This window comes from Littorina saxatilis, linkage group LG14, assembly GCF_037325665.1.
Source record: "Littorina saxatilis isolate snail1 linkage group LG14, US_GU_Lsax_2.0, whole genome shotgun sequence".
Lineage (NCBI taxonomy): Eukaryota > Metazoa > Mollusca > Gastropoda > Littorinimorpha > Littorinidae > Littorina > Littorina saxatilis.
In genome coordinates, this window is record NC_090258.1 from 36,327,371 (window position 1) to 36,349,736 (window position 22,366).

Consider the following 22,366-nt stretch of genomic DNA (forward strand, 5'->3'; position numbering starts at 1 on the left):
TTTTTTGTAAATAAGTTGTGTCTTACCTTTACAAATACATTTCCACACAATGGGCTCTGTCATAATAAAATGTTTATCAAATTCTAAGCCGATTTTTCTCTGATATTTCTTAACAGCCTGGATTACACCTTGATGCAATACAAAATCGCCTCGCACATTTGGATATTTGATTTTAAACGCATTATAGGATAAGTATCCATTTTGTCCCAAAATATGACCAATCTGAGCTATTCCATTGTCGATCCAATTTTGAATGTACACTGTCTTTTTATCTCTCCGAATATTAACATTATAATGTAAACATTCTGATACAAAATCGTTAAAGGTTATAGAGTCACATTTTCCATGTAGTTTCTTATAATGTTTAAAAACATTGGTCCAAAATGGGTTTTCCATTCTCTGCATCAAAACATTTGCAAATTCCTCTCCTCTCATATTAATTGTTGTAACAGATGGACATGCTTTAAACAATAATCTTGATATTAATCCAGTAAGACCATCAACTCTTTTTAACCAAACAATTTTTAGAGATGACAGAAAACTTGTCACGTCAATCATCTTTAATCCTCCATCTTCATAGGGTTGGGTGACCGTAGTTCTTTTAATTTTATCTCTTTTTCCATCCCAAAGAAATTTGAAAAAAATATTATTTAACTCCATCATAAACTGTTCGTCTGGATCAGGTAAATTAGTAAACAAATGTGTCAATTTGGAAATAGCCAAGGTTTTTAGGACTGTTATTTTACCAAAAGGTGTCAGGTTCCTTCTGGTCCATGAATTCAGAAGTTTTTGAATTTCCTTTAACTTATTTCTATAGTTGAGAAAAACAACCTCGGATACATTCACCGAAAAAATAACGCCAAGTGCTTTAAAATTATCCGGGTTCCAGGTAAAATTCATATCAGGCAAAAATCTTCTTTTGCAAAACTTTAAAGGTCCTAACCAAACTACAATTAAGTTTTATCATAGTTCATTCTCAGACCTGACAGTGATGCAAAATGTTGTAACATTTTTATACTTTCACAAAAAGATTGCTCTGTACCATCAAGAAACAGACTGGTATCATCGGCGAATTGTGACAATAAAATATTTTCGCCAAGAATATTCATACCACCAATCTTTTTGTTCTGGCGTACCATAAGAGACAATATTTCAGCACAAATCAAAAATAAATAAGGTGACAGCGGATCCCCTTGCCGGGTGCCTCGACCTACATTAAACCATGCTGAATACCGACCATTAACTGAAACACAGGACTTAATTTTGCAATAAAAAGTAAAAATCCATCGTTTCATGTCATTTCCAAAGTTAAATTTGCTCAAAGATTTTTCAATAAATGACCAGGCAACACTGTCGAAAGCCTTTTCAAAGTCGACCATCAAAAGTAGGCCAGGTATATTATGTTTATTTGAGTAGAACAGGGTATCATATATTAATCTGACGTTTTCACCAATATATCTTCCTTTCAAGAAGCCTTTTTGATCATCATGAATCAAATTTGGCAAAACACGTTTAAACCGTTCTGCAATGCACGTTGATGCAATCTTATAGACCGTATTTAACAGAGTAATTGGTCTCCAATTTTTCAAGAGTGTTTTATTTTTTCCTTCCTTTGGAATACATACTATAACGCCCTGTCTCTGAGTCACTGACATTTCTCCTTTCTCAAATCCACAATTTATAGACCGTAACATAAACTTTCCTAAGTCAGAATAGAAAAACTTGAAGAATTCCGCAGTGTACCCATCTGATCCTGGGCTTTTGTCGTTGTTTAATGTTTTCACAGCTTTGAGTAGCTCACATTGAGTAAGTCTACCTTCCAGTTGTTTACTCTCAGCATCTGTTAATACAGGATGAGCCAGGTTTTCATCAATCTCTTGATTTACCAGTTCGGCTTCTCTTGAAGTATATAACTCCTCATAAAAAGTCTGTGCTTCCTGCAGACTTTAATTGTGTGTCTGTGTGTCTGTCTGTTCGTCTCGACTTAACAGCTTATTGCTGGGAAACTACTGGGCGCAGTTCGTTCAAAAGTTGATACACTAACTTGATAATAGGTCCGATTGATCGTATTAAAACTTCATAATGTTACCTGGGACCTAAATGCGAAATATTCCACAAAAACGACTCTTAACGGGGGGAGGTTTGGCGGTGGGAGTACAACTGCCGTGCAGCTAATGGAACAGCCAGCTAGCTGGTGCGAATCACGTCCGCCTATGGCCAAAGTGATCCGGGATCGATTCCCAGCATGGGCGGTCTATATTTTTTATTTTTTTTTAATTCTTGTTTACTATTGTTTATTATGAACGTTTTAATGTTTTATTTCACTCTAATAATTTTTTTAATTGTGTAAAATAAATAAATAAATTTTTTTGTTTTTTGTTTTAAATCCAAGTGACCCGGGTTCGATTCCCGGCATGGGCGGTCTATTTTTTTTTTTTTTTTTTTTTTTTTTAATTCTTGTTTACTTGCGTGCGTGTACCACTGCGCGAGGAGTATAGGCATTTGAGTTCACTGGCGAATGTCAGATTTGTTGGCTTGGAGGAAAGCGTTTCCGACTATGGCCAAAGGGATCCGGGTTCGATTCCCGGCATGGGCGGTCTATTTTTAAAATTTTATTTTATTTATTTATTTTTTTTTTAATAAATTCTTGTTTACTATTGTTTATTATGAACGTTTTAATGTTTTATTTTACTCTAATAATTTTTTTAATTGTGTAAAATAAATAAATAATTTTTTTTTTTTTTTTTTTTTAATCCAAGTGATCCGGGTTGAAAGCGATTCGTCTATGGCCAAAGTGATCCGGGTTAAATTCCCGGCATGGGCGGTCTATTTTTTTATTTTTTATATATACTGTTCAAAAAAAGAAACGCATAGTTGCTACTTGCCAAATTTGTTTTATTTTTCGAAAAAATTAACAGAAAATCCAATATTTAGATTATTTGTTTGAAATTTGGTATGGACACAGTTGAATGCACACACAGTTCATTTGCATCTTCAAATCAATCAGTCAATCAATACGATTGGGTGCCGAGGCTGTCAAGTCAGTAGGGGGTGTGACTGCCTTGAGCAGCAAGAACTGCCCGGCACCTTCTGGGCATGGACTGGATCAGATGCCGGATATCTTGCTGTGGGATGGTGTCCCACTCCTCCTGAAGTGCCTGCAATAGATCGCGGTGATTTGCCGGCGCTTCTTCTCGCCTGCGCACACGGCTGTCCAATTCATCCCAGAGGTGTTCTATCGGGTTCATGTCTGGCGACATGGATGGCCAGGGAAGCACCTGGACATGGTGGTCGGTGAGGAACTGGGTGGTGAGTCGTGCTGTGTGCGGGCGAGCGTTGTCCTGCTGGAATATGGCATCCTGGTCAGCCAGAAGAGGAAGGGCGTGTGGGCGCAGAATTTCCTCCACGTATCGCTGGGCAGTTATGCGCCCTTGGACGTGCACCAGGGTGCTCCTTCCAGCGGTATTGATCGCCCCCCACACCATGACGCCTCCACCACCATGAACGGGTGCCTCATCCACACAGTTGGGCGCGTAACGTTCGTTTACTCTCCGGTAGACCCTCCTCCGACCATCATGTCGCTGGAGCAGGAAGTAGGACTCGTCGCTGAACCACACGTGTCTCCAGTGATTCCGGACGGTCCAGCGAAGGTGCTGGTTGCCCCACTGCACTCGGTTCTGGCGATGGCGGCGGGTGAGGACAGCTCCTCTGTGAGGTCTGCGAGCTCTCAAACCAGCTTCATGCAGGCGGTTCCGCACGGTCTGGTCCGATAATCGGTGTGGCCCGGGGAGAGCCTGGACAGAAGATGAGGCCGACAGGAAACGATTCCGGAGGTGGCGGAGCCGTATGAAGCGGTCGTGAGCAGCAGTTGTCGCCCTTGGTCTTCCCGCTCGTGGCAAGTCAGCAACGGAGCCAGTGGCTTGAAACCTGACCCACAGTCTACTGATGGTGCTCTGGGACACGTGGAAGTGCCTGGCGATTGCACTTTGACTTTGGCCTGCTTGTAAACGACCCAATGCAATTTGGCGGTCTTCTCTGCTCAATCGGGCCATCTTTCGTCGCTGAATTGTCGTCTGATTTCTTTGTGGCGAACAATCCGCTTTTATGGGTTTTGGAAGACATGGTGAGAGCTCAATATTCCCCGAGTTTCACGAGATTACACTGAAGCATGACGAGTGGTCATGCCAAATGAGCAATTTTGACATTGTAGCCACTGATAACGCATGCGTCACGTGCAGAGCTCACTTGTGGCAATGGACGAAAGGTCGACGACCAGATAAACATTTTCTGCAGTTTGGTGGATATCCTTGTAGCCATATAACTAAATTAACCAAATATTACAAGCTATGCGTTTCTTTTTTTGAACAGTATATATAAATTCTTGTTTACTATTGTTTATTATGAACGTTTTAATGTTTTATTTTACTCTAATAATTTTTTTAATTGTGTAAAATAAATTTATTTATTTATTTATTTTTTTAAATCCACGTGCACAAGACAAAAACTTTCATACTGTGGGAGCGAGCCAGTCTGAAGAGTACTCGGGTCCAGCGCGAGCGTTTTTTTATGTCTGTATGTATGCCTGTCTGTACTATATGTACCGAATGCTGACACAGAGCCAGAAGCTGATCAACTACACGACTCACAATCAGTACAACTGGTGGAGAAGTCAGAACGCTCTGAAACAATATCGTGCTTCCGGTCCATGCTAATCTTGTGTTTTTGAAAGTGGTGTGTGCATGTAACTTGTTTTCCTCAGTTATATTCGCTTAATGTGCTGCCTGTAACATTGTTTCTGATATGCCTGTCTGTACTAAACGGACTGGATACTGAGCCAAGCCCAGAAGCCGATAGGGGGCAGGGTAGCTCAGTTTGTAGATCACTGGACTTGTGATCCTAAGGTTGCAGGTTCGAATCCCGGCACGGGCACGGGTCAACTTTGTGTGCAGACTCAGAAACGACATCCCTGTTCCAGCCCCGTGTCACCACAGTGGCACGTAAAAGATCTCGTTCATTTTTCAATAAGTGCAGGTAGCTGCTTACACCCCAACACGCACACACCTGGGTTGCGCGACTCTCGTTGCTGCTAGCTTTCCACTGGGAGGAAGCGACCCGACTTTCCCAACATTGAGATAATAGAGTAAATAAAATGAGAGTCTCCCTCACGGACCACAATCAGTACAACTGGGGGATTTGGGTCAAACAACGTCTGTATGCCTGTCTGTACTACAGCACTGGATATTGAGCCAAAGCACAGAAGCCGATTTACTATACGTACGAACCACAATCACTCAAACTGTTGGAAAGGGGTCAAAGCTCTGACATATTTGTCTGCAGGTCTGTTTCTATATATGTCTATATGCCTGTCTGTAGCACAGTGCTGCATGGATACTGAGACTGATGGGGTCTATGTCGACCAAAAGAGTGGGATTCCCTGTAGGTGGAGTTCCTGGAGGGGGATTCCCTGTATACAGGGAATCCCACAGGGTGGAGTTTTTTAATAAAACTTGCAAACCATACTCGAATTTCTAAGAAATATCAAAAAAGATTGAAAAACATCAAATTCTACCGATGTCGCCAAGCATCACGTGACTTTCAGCGATATCAGCGACACGCTACAGGAACTAAATCCTGTGGTATTCCCTGTATACAGGGAATCCCCCTCCAGGAAATCCACCTACAGGGAAGTAATCCCACTCTTTTGGTCGACATAGACCCCATCAGCGATACTGAGCCGAGCACAGAAGCTGGCAAACGCCACGAACCACAATCACTGCAAGAGGTTTCAACGCTCTGAATCAATTATATGTCTGTATGTCTGTCTGTACAGATCCTGAGCCAAGCCCAGAAGCTGGACAACTTCACACGCACTCACAATCACTGGTGGATTGGACTCAACGCTCTGAAACAATTATATGTCTGTATGTCTGTCTGTACAGGACTGGATCCTGACCCAAGCCGTGAAGCTGGACAACTACACACGCACTCACAATCACTGGTGGATTGGGCTCAACGCTCTGAAACAATTATATGTCTGTATATCTGTCTGTACAGGACTGGATCCTGACCCAAGCCGTGAAGCTGGACAACTACACACGCACTCACAATCACTGGTGGATTGGACTCAACGCTCTGAAACAATTATATGTCTGTATGTCTGTCTGTACAGGACTGGATCCTGACCCAAGCCGTGAAGCTGGACAACTACACACGCACTCACAATCACTGGTGGATTGGACTCAACGCTCTGAAACAATTATATGTCTGTATGTCTGTCTGTACAGGACTGGATCCTGACCCAAGCCGTGAAGCTGGATAACTACACACGCACTCACAATCACTGGTGGATTGGGCTCAACGCTCTGAAACAATTATATGTCTGTATGTCTGTCTGTACAGGACTGGATCCTGACCCAAGCCGTGAAGCTGGACAACTACACACGCACTCACAATCACTGGTGGATTGGACTCAACGCTCTGAAACAATTATATGTCTGTATGTCTGTCTGTACAGGACTGGATCCTGACCCAAGCCGTGAAGCTGGACAACTACACACGCACTCACAATCACTGGTGGATTGGGCTCAACGCTCTGAAACAATTATATGTCTGTATGTCTGTCTGTACAGGACTGGATCCTGACCCAAGCCGTGAAGCTGGACAACTACACACGCACTCACAATCACTGGTGGATTGGGCTCAACGCTCTGAAACAATTATATGTCTGTATGTCTGTCTGTACAGGACTGGATCCTGACCCAAGCCGTGAAGCTGGACAACTACACACGCACTCACAATCACTGGTGGATTGGGCTCAACGCTCTGAAACAATTATATGTCTGTATGTCTGTCTGTACAGGACTGGATCCTGACCCAAGCCGTGAAGCTGGACAACTACACACGCACTCACAATCACTGGTGGATTGGGCTCAACGCTCTGAAACAATTATATGTCTGTATGTCTGTCTGTACAGGACTGGATCCTGACCCAAGCCGTGAAGCTGGACAACTACACACGCACTCACAATCACTGGTGGATTGGGCTCAACGCTCTGAAACAATTATATGTCTGTATGTCTGTCTGTACAGGACTGGATCCTGACCCAAGCCGTGAAGCTGGACAACTACACACGCACTCACAATCACTGGTGGATTGGACTCAACGCTCTGAAACAATTATATGTCTGTATGTCTGTCTGTACAGGACTGGATCCTGACCCAAGCCGTGAAGCTGGACAACTACACACGCACTCACAATCACTGGTGGATTGGACTCAACGCTCTGAAACAATTATATGTCTGTATGTCTGTCTGTACAGGACTGGATCCTGACCCAAGCCGTGAAGCTGGACAACTACACACGCACTCACAATCACTGGTGGATTGGACTCAACGCTCTGAAACAATTATATGTCTGTATGTCTGTCTGTACAGGACTGGATCCTGACCCAAGCCGTGAAGCTGGACAACTACACACGCACTCACAATCACTGGTGGATTGGACTCAACGCTCTGAAACAATTATATGTCTGTATGTCTGTCTGTACAGGACTGGATCCTGACCCAAGCCGTGAAGCTGGACAACTACACACGCACTCACAATCACTGGTGGATTGGACTCAACGCTCTGAAACAATTATATGTCTGTATGTCTGTCTGTACAGGACTGGATCCTGACCCAAGCCGTGAAGCTGGACAACTACACACGCACTCACAATCACTGGTGGATTGGAACTCAACGCTCTGAAACAATTATATGTCTGTATGTCTGTCTGTACAGGACTGGATCCTGACCCAAGCCGTGAAGCTGGACAACTACACACGCACTCACAATCACTGGTGGATTGGACTCAACGCTCTGAAACAATTATATGTCTGTATGTCTGTCTGTACAGGACTGGATCCTGACCCAAGCCGTGAAGCTGGACAACTACACACGCACTCACAATCACTGGTGGATTGGACTCAACGCTCTGAAACAATTATATGTCTGTATGTCTGTCTGTACAGGACTGGATCCTGACCCAAGCCGTGAAGCTGGACAACTACACACGCACTCACAATCACTGGTGGATTGGACTCAACGCTCTGAAACAATTATATGTCTGTATGTCTGTCTGTACAGGACTGGATCCTGACCCAAGCCGTGAAGCTGGACAACTACACACGCACTCACAATCACTGGTGGATTGGACTCAACGCTCTGAAACAATTATATGTCTGTATGTCTGTCTGTACAGGACTGGATCCTGACCCAAGCCGTGAAGCTGGACAACTACACACGCACTCACAATCACTGGTGGATTGGGCTCAACGCTCTGAAACAATTATATGTCTGTATGTCTGTCTGTACAGGACTGGATCCTGACCCAAGCCGTGAAGCTGGACAACTACACACGCACTCACAATCACTGGTGGATTGGACTCAACGCTCTGAAACAATTATATGTCTGTATGTCTGTCTGTACAGGACTGGATCCTGACCCAAGCCGTGAAGCTGGACAACTACACACGCACTCACAATCACTGGTGGATTGGACTCAACGCTCTGAAACAATTATATGTCTGTATGTTTGTCTGTACAGGACTGGATCCTGACCCAAGCCGTGAAGCTGGACAACTACACACGCACTCACAATCACTGGTGGATTGGGCTCAACGCTCTGAAACAATTATATGTCTGTATGTCTGTCTGTACAGGACTGGATCCTGACCCAAGCCGTGAAGCTGGACAACTACACACGCACTCACAATCACTGGTGGATTGGACTCAACGCTCTGAAACAATTATATGTCTGTATGTCTGTCTGTACAGGACTGGATCCTGACCCAAGCCGTGAAGCTGGACAACTACACACGCACTCACAATCACTGGTGGATTGGGCTCAACGCTCTGAAACAATTATATGTCTGTATGTCTGTCTGTACAGGACTGGATCCTGACCCAAGCCGTGAAGCTGGACAACTACACACGCACTCACAATCACTGGTGGATTGGACTCAACGCTCTGAAACAATTATATGTCTGTATGTCTGTCTGTACAGGACTGGATCCTGACCCAAGCCGTGAAGCTGGACAACTACACACGCACTCACAATCACTGGTGGATTGGGCTCAACGCTCTGAAACAATTATATGTCTGTATGTCTGTCTGTACAGGACTGGATCCTGACCCAAGCCGTGAAGCTGGACAACTACACACGCACTCACAATCACTGGTGGATTGGGCTCAACGCTCTGAAACAATTATATGTCTGTATGTCTGTCTGTACAGGACTGGATCCTGACCCAAGCCGTGAAGCTGGACAACTACACACGCACTCACAATCACTGGTGGATTGGACTCAACGCTCTGAAACAATTATATGTCTGTATGTCTGTCTGTACAGGACTGGATCCTGACCCAAGCCGTGAAGCTGGACAACTACACACGCACTCACAATCACTGGTGGATTGGGCTCAACGCTCTGAAACAATTATATGTCTGTATGTCTGTCTGTACAGGACTGGATCCTGACCCAAGCCGTGAAGCTGGACAACTACACACGCACTCACAATCACTGGTGGATTGGGCTCAACGCTCTGAAACAATTATATGTCTGTATGTCTGTCTGTACAGGACTGGATCCTGACCCAAGCCGTGAAGCTGGACAACTACACACGCACTCACAATCACTGGTGGATTGGGCTCAACGCGCAGCCTGGCGGCTCGGCGTGGAAATGGCCCAACTCAACGAGCGTCAACATCGCCGTTTTGTGAGTGACGGTTTTAGCTTGGAGACTCTCTTTCTCTGTCTATATATCTTTCTGTATTCCTCTGTCTCTGTCTCTGTTTATGTTTCCGTTTCTCCCTCTGTCTTTAGATTTTGTTTTCTTCGAGTTTGATCACAGTAGAAAGTATTATTAGCAGTATAACCATTCAGAACAGTTACTGAAGTGAGAAGGGTGCAGAACGGACAAAACACTACTAGCTGCTGCTGCTGCTGCTGCTGACGACGATGACGACGACGACGACGACAACGATAATGATGATGATGATGATGATGATGATGATGATTATGATGATGATGATGATGATGATCGTGATGATGATGATGATGATGATGATGATGATGATGATGATGATGATGATGATGATGATGATGATGATGATGATGATCCACAGCAATGGCAAGTGGGCGAGAGGCCAGCCAAAGAAGGACAGCCGCCACCAGTGTGTTGACATTACCAACAAGCAGTTCACCGTCGCTGGCTGCGGTACTGGCTACCAGGCCATCTGCGAACGTGATGTCGGTGAGTCCTTTGTCTGTTGGCTGTCCTGGATTCAGCCCGAAGTCGACTTTGCGAAGACTTCACGAAGTCTGTATTCCAAAAGTTTAGTGCCAAAGCTTCGTGAACTAGACTTCGCCAACTTAATATCAGACTTGTCTGGCTGGGTGGCTGGCTGGCTGTCTTTCGGTCGGTCGTTGGTTCTGTCGGTCTGCGTGTAAGGTTGTCTGCTTGGCTGTGAATTTTATTCTGAATTTTAAATACAAAATTGTGTTATACTTTTATAGTAAAACGTTCCTTAAACTTAACTTTCTGATTTTATTTATTTTAATCACTGTTTCTGAACGTTCTGTAGCTGTCTCTCTGCTACTATACATCAAGTGTGACGGGAGCGTAATTTGTGCAGGGAGACCTTTGACCTGTGACCCCGGATGGACACTGTTCGGCAGCATGTGCTACAAATTCTACAACAGACCTCTTAACTTCGCAGGGGCAAAGTCAGTCATGTTTGTCTGTCTGTCCGTCTGTCTGCAGTGTGTGTGTATCTGTGTGTGTGTGTCTGTGAGTGTATCTGTCTGTGTCTGTGTCTGTGTGTATCTGTGTGTGTCTGTGTGTATCTATATCTCTGTGTGTCTGTGTGTATCTGTGTCTGTGTGTATCTCTGTGTGTGTGTCTGTCTGTGTGTATCTGTGTCTGTGTGTATGTGTGTGTGTGTCTGTGTGTGTGCGTTCGTGCGTGCGTGCGTGCGTGCGTGCGTGCGTGCGTGCGTGTGCTTGCTTGCGTGCGTGCGTACGTGTGCGTGCTTGCGTGCGTGCCCGTATGCGAGCGGGTGTGTGTACGTGCGTGCGTGCAAGCGAGTGTGAGTACGTGCGTGCGTGCGTGTTCATTTGTGCGTGTGTGTGTGTGTGAGAGTGTTCGTGTGTGTACACGCGTATATTTGTGTTTGTGTTTGCGTGCTTGCGTCTGAATGTCTGTATATCTGTGTATGTGTGTGTGTGTGTGTGTGTGTGTGTGTGTGTGTGTGTGTGTGTGTGTGTGTGTGTGTGTGTGTGCAGGTTGACGTGTCACCGTGGCGGAGGAAGGCTTCCCCAGGTGTTTGACATCGCTACACAGACCATTATGTGGGACCAGGCGAGAACAAAGGGGCAGAACCTTTGGGTTTCGCTCATGTCTCAACAGCAGGTAGCCTCCCCGCCTTTCTTGTTCGAGAGCTCCTATCTTAGTTTGATTGACTGTTTGTATAATTGCGTGTGGACCATAGTGCATTGTCCGCTCCTTTGGCTTCGTAAGCCTGGACATCGGAGCTCAAAGTCGTTTACTGCGACACTATCACGCTGTTTACTGCTTGACGCGCTTTCAAGGAAGACAACTCTTCCACAGTGCCTAAATAAAACCACAGTCGTTTCTTGAAAACGTGTGTGGCAGTTGGCTGTCAGCTTAACTTTTAAAATGTCGTGTTTATAACATCGCCTCATGAACAAGTTGCTATTTCCTCTGCTTAGATTGTCTGCTTGTTCGAAGGATAAGTGCTGCAGTTGTTGTTGCTGCTGTCGATGGATTGTGGTGGTGTCGTCAGTCAGTTCTTATTGTTGGTTTTCTTGTTGTTGTTGTTCTTCTTCTTCTTCTTCTTCTTCTTCTTCTTCTTCTTCTTGTTCTTCTTGTTCTTGTTCTTCTTCTTCTTCTTCCTCTTCTCGTCCTTGTTCTTGCTGGCTGTCAGCTTTACTTTAAAAATGTTGTTTTTGTAAATCGGCAAATGAAATAGTTGCTATTTCCTCCACTAACCTTGCCTGCTTGTTCGAGGGTTTATGATTAAACTAACGTCTGCGTTCCGGTTTGTGTTCGTGTCTCTCTGTCTGTCTGTCTGTCTGTCTGTCTGTCTGTCTGTCTACATTTCGTCTGTCTGTACGTCCGTCTGTTTGTGTGTCTGTCTGTCTGTCTGTCTGTCTGTCTCTCTGCTGTTTTTGCCTGTCTTTGATTGTGTCTGCCTGTGTGTTTAATATTGTGTGTGTATGTGTGTGTGTGTGTGTGTATGTGTTTGTGTGTGTGTGTATGTGTGTGTGTGTTTGTGTGTGTGTGTGTATGTGTGTGTGTATGTGTGTGCGTGCGTGCGTGCATGCGTGTCTATGATTGTGTGCACAGGGCAACACCTACATCTGGAAGTGGGACAACGGCAGCGCTCTGAGTCACCCCACGTACTGGACCAAAAACCCGCCCCGCTCCCTCGGGTCAGTGGTCCTTTTGTCCTTCTAGCACATCGTCAATTACGTGTCCCTGTGAAAGACACTGTTCTTTAATGTATCAACGATCCCATTCATCTTGTTTGTCTTATAATAAACGTTCCATGAATGTCTTGTTCCTTTCTTGTTTGTTTGCTGTTGTCATTTCGGGTTGGTTTTTGTTGTTGTGTGCTTTGTTTTATTGTTGGGTTTTTTTGGTGTGTTTTTTTCTCTTTTTTTATTTGATTTTTTTTCTTCTTTTTTTGTGGGGGGGGGGGGTGTCTTGATTTCGGAACGTTTACATTTCCCATAATGCATCACCACAAATCCGTCCAAGCTTTTTTGAATACAGCATCCTTTCAATTTTAGATACTCCAAGTCAACAGCCTGGCTGCTTGCTGTGCGGATTGAGAATGTTTTGCTGAATCAGCTTCTATCAGTGCCCAAAGCGGGTCTGTGCTGTTCAAGGAATAACGTGAACTACACATGCAAATCGATGCTGAAAGATCATAAAAGTGTATGATTTTGTATGCTGTTTCAAGTGTATATACATGTAAATTTGCGCTGAAAGTTCTGAAAAATGAGGTCGCCACAGTACCGCCTTAACTTGTATTTTTACTTGTGTGTATATGTGTGTTATTTCAGGGGTAACGTGAACAAGACGTGTGTGGAACAAATCACGGGTCAACATGCCAACAACTCGTGGAACTCCATCCCCTGCAGTAGCAGACGACAGTTCCTCTGCCAGAAACCAGAGGGTGGGTAACCATGTAAAGCGTTGTTTAACGCACTCACGGTAAAACCATTAGGGGCATCAAAACCATGTCAAGTCTTCACAAGATGGACTTTAAACCAACTTTCCACCCACTGTAGTTGGTTGCAAGTCGCTCAGGTGTCGCCTAGACCGGGTCAACAAAAAGTCTGCCATGTGAACGGTCCCAGGACAGCGTTGCTCGATTCCACAGCGATTTACAAGCGATTTTGACCAGCTTTTTATTATCACGCTTCCCGATTGGTTAGCTCTAGCCGAAAAAGGAAAGTCAAAGTAACTCAACAAACGTGTCTTCTCCTTTTAACCTCAAATGCCTCCTATTATGCATGTGTTTTGATGTACTCTGACTAAACACACACAATGTGTTGCTTTATTTTCAGGCTCTTGTCCAAACGGGTGGCTTCAGATCACTAACCGTTGTTACCTGATCTACAACCGAGCCGCCAAGTCGTTTAACCAGGCTAAAGCATACTGCAGCGGTCTCGGGGCCAGTCTCGGTGCAATCGACTCGTGAGTCAGTTCTCGTGTCATTTATAATTATTATCCAAACATTATCAATTGATATAGATGTAATGTGATTAAAGAAAGTTAACTTATATTTTCATACTTGATAACATTGAAACATACTTGAGAACGAGCACAACAATTTAGTCAAAAACGTAAGATAAGCGCTTGTGTAATCTGCCCTACCTGTGTACAGCGAGAGAAGATTGAGCAAATGTGAATTCCAATTTAAACAAGTTAAAGAAGACACAAGACAAGAATAATGGGGTCAAGCCTGTCCTTAACTGGGCCAAGTCGACTACGCGAAGTATACTTCGCGAAGCTGTCCGCACGAAGACTTCGCACTGAGTTTTTGTTAAAAAGACTTCGCGAAGCTGACAGCACAAAGCTTGAGCACTGAGTTTTTGGTAAAAAGACTTCGCGAAGCTGACAGCACAAAGCTTGAGCACTGAGTTTTTGGTAAAAAGACTTCGCGAAGCTGTCCGCACGAAGCTTTAGCACTGAGTTTTTGGTAAAAAGACTTCGCGAAGCTGTCCGCACGAAGCTTTAGCAATGAGTTTTTGGTAAAAAGACTTCGCGAAGCTGTCCGCACGAAGCTTTAGCAATGAGTTTTGGGTAAAAAGACTTCGCGAAGCTGTCCGCACGAAGCTCTAGCAATGAGTTTTTGGTAATAAGACTTCGCGAAGTCGACTGCGGGCTTAATTAAGGACCGCCTTTAAGGGAAGAAAAACAACAATCAAACAAGTCGCGACAAGTAGTGCAGGAAACGAACCATTACACTGACTTTTGGCTTTGCGGTTTATCCTTTTTCAAAGTGCACATGTATTGATGGTATTTGTGTGTGTGTGTGTGTGTGTGTGTGTGTGTGTGTGTGTGTGTGCGCGCGCGTGTGTGTGTGTGTGTGTGTTGTGCTTTACAGGCACACACAAAAACGCCACATTTGAGTAACAGCTCGATGCATCGCCTTCATACTTTAACGGCAGTATAGTAACACATCAAACAATATCCAGACGTATTCTTGATTCAAAGAATTTTCAGTTATGCTGTTATACCGCATTGCAGAGATATTGTAGTCGTTTATCGTCATAAATGATAATGGTGTTGACATGTTTCTGCAGAGCGGACGTGACGAAATTCCTGTATCCCTACATCCACAACACTCGTACAACTCTTTGGATTGGTTTGACAGGTACGCTCATTCTCTCTTTGTCTCTGTCTGTTTTTATGTCTGTCTGTCTGTCTCTCTGTCTCTGTTCCTGTCTTCCTCTGTCTGTCTGCATGTCTCTCTCTGTCTGTCTGTCTCTCTCTCGCTCTCTGTCTCTGTCTCTCTCTCTCTCTCTCATCTGTTCATCCATCCATCCATATATCCATCCATCCATCCATCCATACATACATTCATTCATCCATCCATCCATCTATCCATTCATCCATCCACCCATCCACCCATCCACCCATCCATCCATCCATCCATCTATCCATCTATCCATTCACCCATCCACCCATCCATCTATCCATCTATCCATTCACCCATCCACCCATCCATCCATCCATCCATCTATCCATCCTCCCAGAATGCCAGACCGTTAAGGTGGCATACTCTATCTATGGATATCTTTGTCTCTCTAACATTCCATCTATCCATCTACCCATCCATTACTTAATCCATCTGTGTATCTTCCTGTGTGACAATGTTTCAGACAACAACAAGGACGCCGGTCCCTGGACATGGGTGGCTGGCAACAAGAACCTGGGGTCGTGGAACAACTGGCCCCGACACAGAGTGACCAACACGCGGGGCAAGCAGGACTGTGTCACCGTCGCCTACAGTCAGTATAATATTATAAGATGTTTGATTGGTTGTTGACAGATCAGCTTTTTTGTCGGTCCGAGGGGGAGCATATCGTTTTTTGTTTCATATTTATTGACCGCAAAAGTCGATATGCCCCCGGAGGACCAACAAAAAAGCTGGTCTGACAACAAACCACCAAACATCGTTTTTGTCATCATTTTTGTTGAAAGAAAATAAGTGCAAAATCAACACTGGGAGCCATGCTTTGAAACACAAGTTCCGTTTCGATAATACACGTTTTTGGGGCCCCAGCACGTTGTTGCAATCAAAGCTGGCGTGTGAAAACAACTTTCTCTGTGTTTTGAGTTCGTAACATGTTGAGATAAGTCGGTCAGGTTTGAGGATGCACAGTTCTGTAGGCAAGTTCCTCTCAGTATTCCACCCCCTCGTTTTTCAGTTATAAATATTAAGCTTAGTGATCGAATGTGGAAGCTACATTGGGTAAAAGGTCACAGAAGATTTTCATCGTGCAGCAAGGCACGTTGGGCCAAAGATCACAGAAGATTTGCGCCGTGCAGCGAAGGAAAGAATCGCGATATTGTTTTCGACTAATTGTCTCTTTGTTTGTCATTAGATCTGTCAGTCTGCTTGCTCGCCTTTGTTAGATGTTTGCATTTCTTGTTGCTATGTTCTTTGCTTTCATCATTATTTCTTATTTGCTCTTCGTTTATCGATACAACGTCTTGCGCACGGGTCAAAATGTGTGTGTCAGGGGTCAGTTGGTTTGACGTTCGTGTTTCTCTGAACGTCTGTGTATCGAAGCACAGATACACGCACTCCTTGACTTTGTAAGAAGAGAAAACAGATCGCTAGGTTTCATTTGTTTGTGATGAATGTATGTAGCTATTCTGATGGACACGTGGGGGAATTCGGGAGCTGTGATTGGATGGTCTCAACATCATCATCAAAGCATAATGCTACGGAAGTCGGCCATGTTTGCCAATATCCAAAAGCATATTGGCAATAACAAAGACGCATGGTTCCGGTTTACCCATCTGTACCACATGATGTTAACAATCGACAACAGCATACACTAACCACTTGAAATTCTTCTCGGGAATGTTTTTCAGCTTTACAAATGTCGATTGCTGCTAACTTCTCGATGAAACAGGACTAAACCATATATTTTCTGTCCCTAAACACCACAAAATGCCCAAAGTCGAAAGATGTACAAACAGGGGAGTAAAACGGAACAGCCGTTTTTGTGTGCCTGTGTGTGTAAGGCTTCTTTTTAAGCCTACTGTCTATATGATACTTACCGAGACAGTACTATTCTTGCACATTATCTATTATAGGCCGAAAAAATTGGACAAAACGCTGAGTGGGTACAATTATCTCCCATAACCATGCGCCACCGTGGATCCCAAGCACTGTCCGAGTGCTTCCCCCTTACAGGATGTAGGTGGCGCGTCCTCTTTCTTTATGAGCTGCAGACCCTCAAAAAGCCCATAACATATCAAGAGGGGAGGCGGGAGGGAAACTCTAATAGTACTGTCTCGGTAAGTATCATATAGACAGTAGGCTTAAAAAGAAGCCTTACAGTCAATATAACACTTACCTCGACAGTACTATTCTTGCACAGAATACCAGAGTGGTGTGAGGGTGATATGTAGAGTATTAAACTCCTTAATCAAAATCACTTAAATCCAAGGATTAAGATACCCAGGCAATTTTCGAACAGTACTACCGTACAAGAAAATATACCCAAGAAACATACCTTAGACTGACGTGACCATGCTGGCAACCACTGCTGTGTGGTGAACTCAATGTCAAAGTCCAGGCCACTCAAAGCTTGAATCCCACTGAGTCTACAGCAAGTGGCTAAAGCGATGAGGAACAATTAGTCTTAAAAATCAGCAACTTCATACTGATGCCTGCCAGGGGTTCAAACTCATTGCTACGCAGGAGTTTGAGGACCAGAAAAACATCCCCCTTGGAAAATGAAACCCGAGGTTTAGACACCGCTGCATTGCTAATACCCGAAAGGACATTAGCGATGAGGGAGGACCTGATCAAGTGTTCAGGTCTGTGACCAGTAGCGGCCGCAATCGTGGAAGCGATGGCAGGTCTGTATCCAAGAAGAGTCTTAGAAGAAAGACTCTTCTTTTGATACACTTCCACCAGGAAGTTGGCCAAGTCCTGTGTTGAGGGATAAAGCGGCTTTATCCCCTTGGACAAGGCGAAGGTGGCCCAAGCTCTCCAGCGTAAGTCGTAGAGCTGATTAGTTGATCGCCTCTTAGCGTTCAAGAAAAACTCTACTGAACTCTTGTGCAATCCTAGTGCAAGCAGTTTGGAGCGCACAAGAGCCATGCGGTCAAGCACAGACTCTCTGGACGTGGATGAGGGAGGCATGATCGAGGCTGGAGCAGACCTCCCCCGTCCAGATCCAGAGGTAGAGGGTCTACGTGGGTGAGACCGCGAAGATCTGGAAACCACAGAGCTGTTGGCCAGTAAGGCGCGACCAAAATCAGTCTTGGTCGTTCCTGCAGATATTTTGCCAGCACCCTCGGAATCAGAGATGTCGGGGGATAGGTGTAAGCATCGAGGAGCCTCCTCAAGAGAGTGAATGCGTCCAAGTGGAACGCATTCATGTCTCGAAAGGGGCTGACGTACCTGGGAAGCCGAGCGCTGAATCGAGTTGCGAACCGATCGATCAGAGGACGGTCCCACCTTGCCCACAGACGCTGTAGAACGTTGTGAGCGATGGTCCATTCTGTGTAGAGAACCTGATCGCCCCGACTGAGAATGTCGACCAGGGCGTTCAGTTTCCCCGGAACGAACTGGACTGACATCCGGACCTGATTGGTCTGGCACCAGAGCAGAATCTCCTCCGCCAACAGGGAGAGGGACCGAGAATTGGTGCCCCCCTGGTGGCGAAGGTAAGCTAAGCATGTGGTGTTGTTGTCCCCGTTGAAAATCAGAGGGGCCAAGGACAGGCCGAATGGGAGGGCCCGAAACTCGAACACTGTGCCCTCCCAAACGAACCGGAGCAGATGTCGGTACCCCGGGGCCACCAGGATGTGGAAGTAAGCATCCTGGAGGTCCCAGACATGGCCCAATCGTTTGGCCGGATGGCCAACCGGACCGACGAAGGGGTTTCCATCTTGAACTTGCACCTGTGAAGGTACAAGTTCAAGGTGGAGAGGTCCAACACCGGCCTGAACCGGCCGTCCTTTTAGGGGACGGTGAACAGGCGGGAGCAGAACCCTGGAGAAGGCTGAGAAAGGGGGTAGACCGCCTTCTTCTCGACCAACGAGTTCACCTCGTCCTGAAGAGCCTGCCATCTGGCAGGGTCTCGAGGAGGGGGGAACGTCCAGGGTAGAGCGGACAATGGAGGTTGTGACGACAGCGGTAGAGAAAACCCCGACCACACCACCCTCAAGAAAAACTGGTTGGAGACCAGTCTGCCCCACATGCCGCGGGCCCGAAAAAGGGAACCGACGGACGAAAGAGGGGCAACTTGAGGGGGCGTCAACGTAGGGCCGGGACTCACTGAAAATTCTGCTGGCGGGCAGGCGCAAGCTTGCGACCACCCCCCCTGGTGGTGCTGCTTCCCCTTACCTGTCTGAGCACCCTTTGTCTTGCTTGGGAACGCAACAGGCGCCTAAGAGGAGGAAGAAGGAGGCAGTGAAACTGGCTTCTTCTTCTTCTTCTTCTTCTGAGGCTGGGAGCTGGAGGTGACTGTAGCACTTCTCTTACTCCCCGCCGCCGTCGCCGAAGCAGCGAGGCCAACCATCAGAGAATCAGTGTTCCTCTGGCGTGTGGACTCCACCACAGAACGAACAGTGTCCGGATGAAAGAGGGAAGAAGGCTGAGGAAACGTGTTCCTCAGACTCTTCCTCATATCCGGAGGCACTATAGAAGTAGGCAGAAAATGATCACGGAACAGGGCCAATAAAGTGGACCCGTGTTCCAATGGCCAATTCTGCCGCAGACGTCACGCACGATCGCACGGCATGCAAAGCCCGATCCACTCGAACCGTGTCAAGGACCCGAGTGGAATCGGACTCTGCCCGATCGGGAGGGTCCAACAGTGTGGACAGCGTGCTCATCCATGTCAAGGCCTGTGATTGGGCCTCGACTGTGGAAGAAACGGTGGCCTCAAGATTGTGGAACGAAGCAGAGCTCAGTTCCACCTTCTTGACCGAAGGCACCTCCCCAACGAACACATCACCGTCAGCCCCACCCTAAACACTCGAAGTCTGGAAAGTGAGAGTTCGAGAGTCAAAGGGAAAAGGGAGGGACGAAACAGATTGGACACGAGGAAACAGTGGAGGTGCGCCTCCCGAAGGAAAGCATGGCACTGAACCCGCGTCCTCCCGAGGAACATAGGTCGCGTTTGCACGTGAATCTGTACTCCTCAGGCGATGTGCTGCCGCTTCCACCGTGGCACTAAGACTAGGGTGGAACGCGAATTGCCGGCGGACGGATCGTTCATAAAACGAGCCGCCGGCAGACGCGGCGTGAGCCTCCCGCGCCCGGGCCGCAGCGGACTCAAAGGACGAGAGGGCGTCTCAGGGAAGGACGTCCTGAAACTGTTCAAACGTCCTTCTAGCTGTGCGAGGACGAGCCTCCTGCCTCTCGTCCTCAGACCCCGGGTCCAGGTCCTGTGTGTCAACACTAGACGACAGACGCTTAAGAGAGGCATCCGTGACGTCAAGACGCCGCGTGATGTCTGTCATGTACTGTTGCAAAGTACGAAGCATAGCTTCGGAAGTTCCATCAGAAACCGGCAAGGGTAGAGGATCAGTGTTAACCTCAGGGCGACCCTGATCCTCCTCCCTATCGTCCTCCGACTCACTCTTCTCTTCACTTCCCGACAACTCCTCAAAAGCAGGAGTGTAGGGAGCTTGAGGGGGAAGAGCCGAAAGCGATGAAGCAGGCTGTGAAGAAACGCCCACAGAAGCAAGAGGCCGCGAAGACCCCTGCCCCAAAGACGAAACGTCTCCAGCAGCCGAAGGGGGAGAAAAACAACAACCCTGCGACTGTTGGGTCAGCCCAGCCAACGAACCCCCGCCATTTATAGACTGAACAGGAACCCATCGGGTCTGATCAGAAAAGAAATGGTCCGGTCCGGTCGGGGGTGCCGATCCGGTCCGGTAGGGTGGTCCGGTGTTCCGGTCCGGTGCCGGACCATCCGGAGGTCCCGTTCGGCACCGAACCATCGTACCCACAGAAGTGTTCGGGTGGTTAGGTCCGGACGTGGACATACCGTACCATCCGGACCCGTGGTCCGGTATGGTCCGGTTCGGTGCCAGACCATCCAGACCAACAGAGGTGGTCGGGTGGTCCGACACCGGGCCATCCGGACCCGTAGGTCCGGACCCGTAGGTCCGGTACCATCCGGAGGTCCTGTTCGGCACCGAACCATCCGTACGCACAGAAGTGTTCGGGTGGCTCGGTCCGGGCGTGGACGTACCGTACCATCCGGACCCGTAGGTCCGGTTCGGTGCCAGACCATCCGGACCAACAGAGGTGGTCCGGACCGGTCCGGTAGGGTGGTCCGGTGTTCCGGTCCGGTCCCGTACCATCCGGAGGTCCCGTTCGGCACCGAACCATCCGTACCCACAGAAGTGTTCGGGTGGTTCGGTCCGGACGTGGACACACCGTACCATCCGGACCCGTAAGTCCGGTGGTCCGGTATGGTCCGGTGCCAGACCATCCGGACCAACAGAGGTGGTCGGGTGGTCCGGTCCGGACCGGACCACCGGTCCAGTACCGGACCATCCGGACCCGTAGGTCCGGTCCGGTCCCGCACCATCCGGAGGTCCCGTTCGGCACCGAACCACCCGTACCCACAGAAGTGTTCGGGTGGCTCGGTCCGGACGTGGACATACCGTACCATCCGGACCCGTAGGTCCGGTTCGGTGCCAGACCATCCGGACCAACAGAGGTGGTCGGGTGGTCCGGACCGATCCGATAGGGTGGTCCGGTGTTCCGGTCCTGTGGTCCGGTCCCGTACCATCCGGCGGTCCCGTACGGCACCGAACCATCCGTACCCACAGAAGTGTTCGGGTGGTTCGGTCCGGACGTGGACCTACCGTACCATCCGGACCCGTAGGTCCGGTATGGTCCGGTTCGGTGACAGACCATCCGGACCAACAGAGGTGGTCGGGTGGTCCGGTTCGGACCGGACCACTGGTCCGGTACCGGACCATCCGAACCCGTAGGTTCGGTCCGGTCCCGTAGCATCCGGAGGTCCCGTTCGGTACCGAACCATCCGTACCCACAGAAGTGTTCGGGTGGCTCGGTCGGACGTGGACATACCGTACCATCCGGACCCGTAGGTCCGGCATGGTCCGGTTCGGTGCCAGACCACCCGGACCAACAGAGGTGGTCGAGTGGTCCGGCCCCGACCGGACCACTGGTCCGGTACCGTACCATCCGGACCCGTAGGTCCGGTGGTCCGGTGTGTTCCGGTTCGGTGCCAGACCACCCAGACCAACAGAGGTGGTCGGGTGGTCCGGTCCCGACCGAACCACTGGTCCCGTACCGTACCATCCGGACCCGTAGGTCCGGGGGTCCGGCAAGGGCCAGAGGTACTGTCCCGCACCGGACCCTAAGGTCCGGTACGGTCCCGTACCATGGGTCCCGTCCGGACCAAACCCGGAGGTCAAGTCCAGTCGGGACCCGTGGGTCCGGTTCGATCCCGACCCGTAAGCCTGGAACGTTCCGGACCCTTGGTCCGGACCATCCGTCACCCGAACACCAGACGCTAAGGAATGGCGTGGGGTCAAGACGGTCCGGTCGGAGGT

The 22,366-nt window shown here is 47.6% G+C and overlaps 1 protein-coding gene across 1 annotated transcript in view; it reads left to right on the forward strand.

Annotated features, from left to right (window-relative positions):
• The first annotated feature begins 5,400 nt into the window (after positions 1 to 5,400).
• The window catches only part of LOC138946594 (macrophage mannose receptor 1-like), a 56,778-nt gene continuing 39,812 nt past the window's right edge, over positions 5,401 to 22,366 (forward strand). Inside the window, exons 1-10 of the mRNA XM_070318039.1 lie at positions 5,401 to 5,436; positions 9,621 to 9,757; positions 10,167 to 10,294; positions 10,677 to 10,767; positions 11,326 to 11,452; positions 12,410 to 12,495; positions 13,132 to 13,244; positions 13,639 to 13,768; positions 14,881 to 14,951; positions 15,460 to 15,588. Coding sequence (XP_070174140.1) covers positions 5,401 to 5,436; positions 9,621 to 9,757; positions 10,167 to 10,294; positions 10,677 to 10,767; positions 11,326 to 11,452; positions 12,410 to 12,495; positions 13,132 to 13,244; positions 13,639 to 13,768; positions 14,881 to 14,951; positions 15,460 to 15,588 — 1,048 coding nt within the window. The remainder of the gene's footprint in view (positions 5,437 to 9,620; positions 9,758 to 10,166; positions 10,295 to 10,676; positions 10,768 to 11,325; positions 11,453 to 12,409; positions 12,496 to 13,131; positions 13,245 to 13,638; positions 13,769 to 14,880; positions 14,952 to 15,459; positions 15,589 to 22,366) is intronic.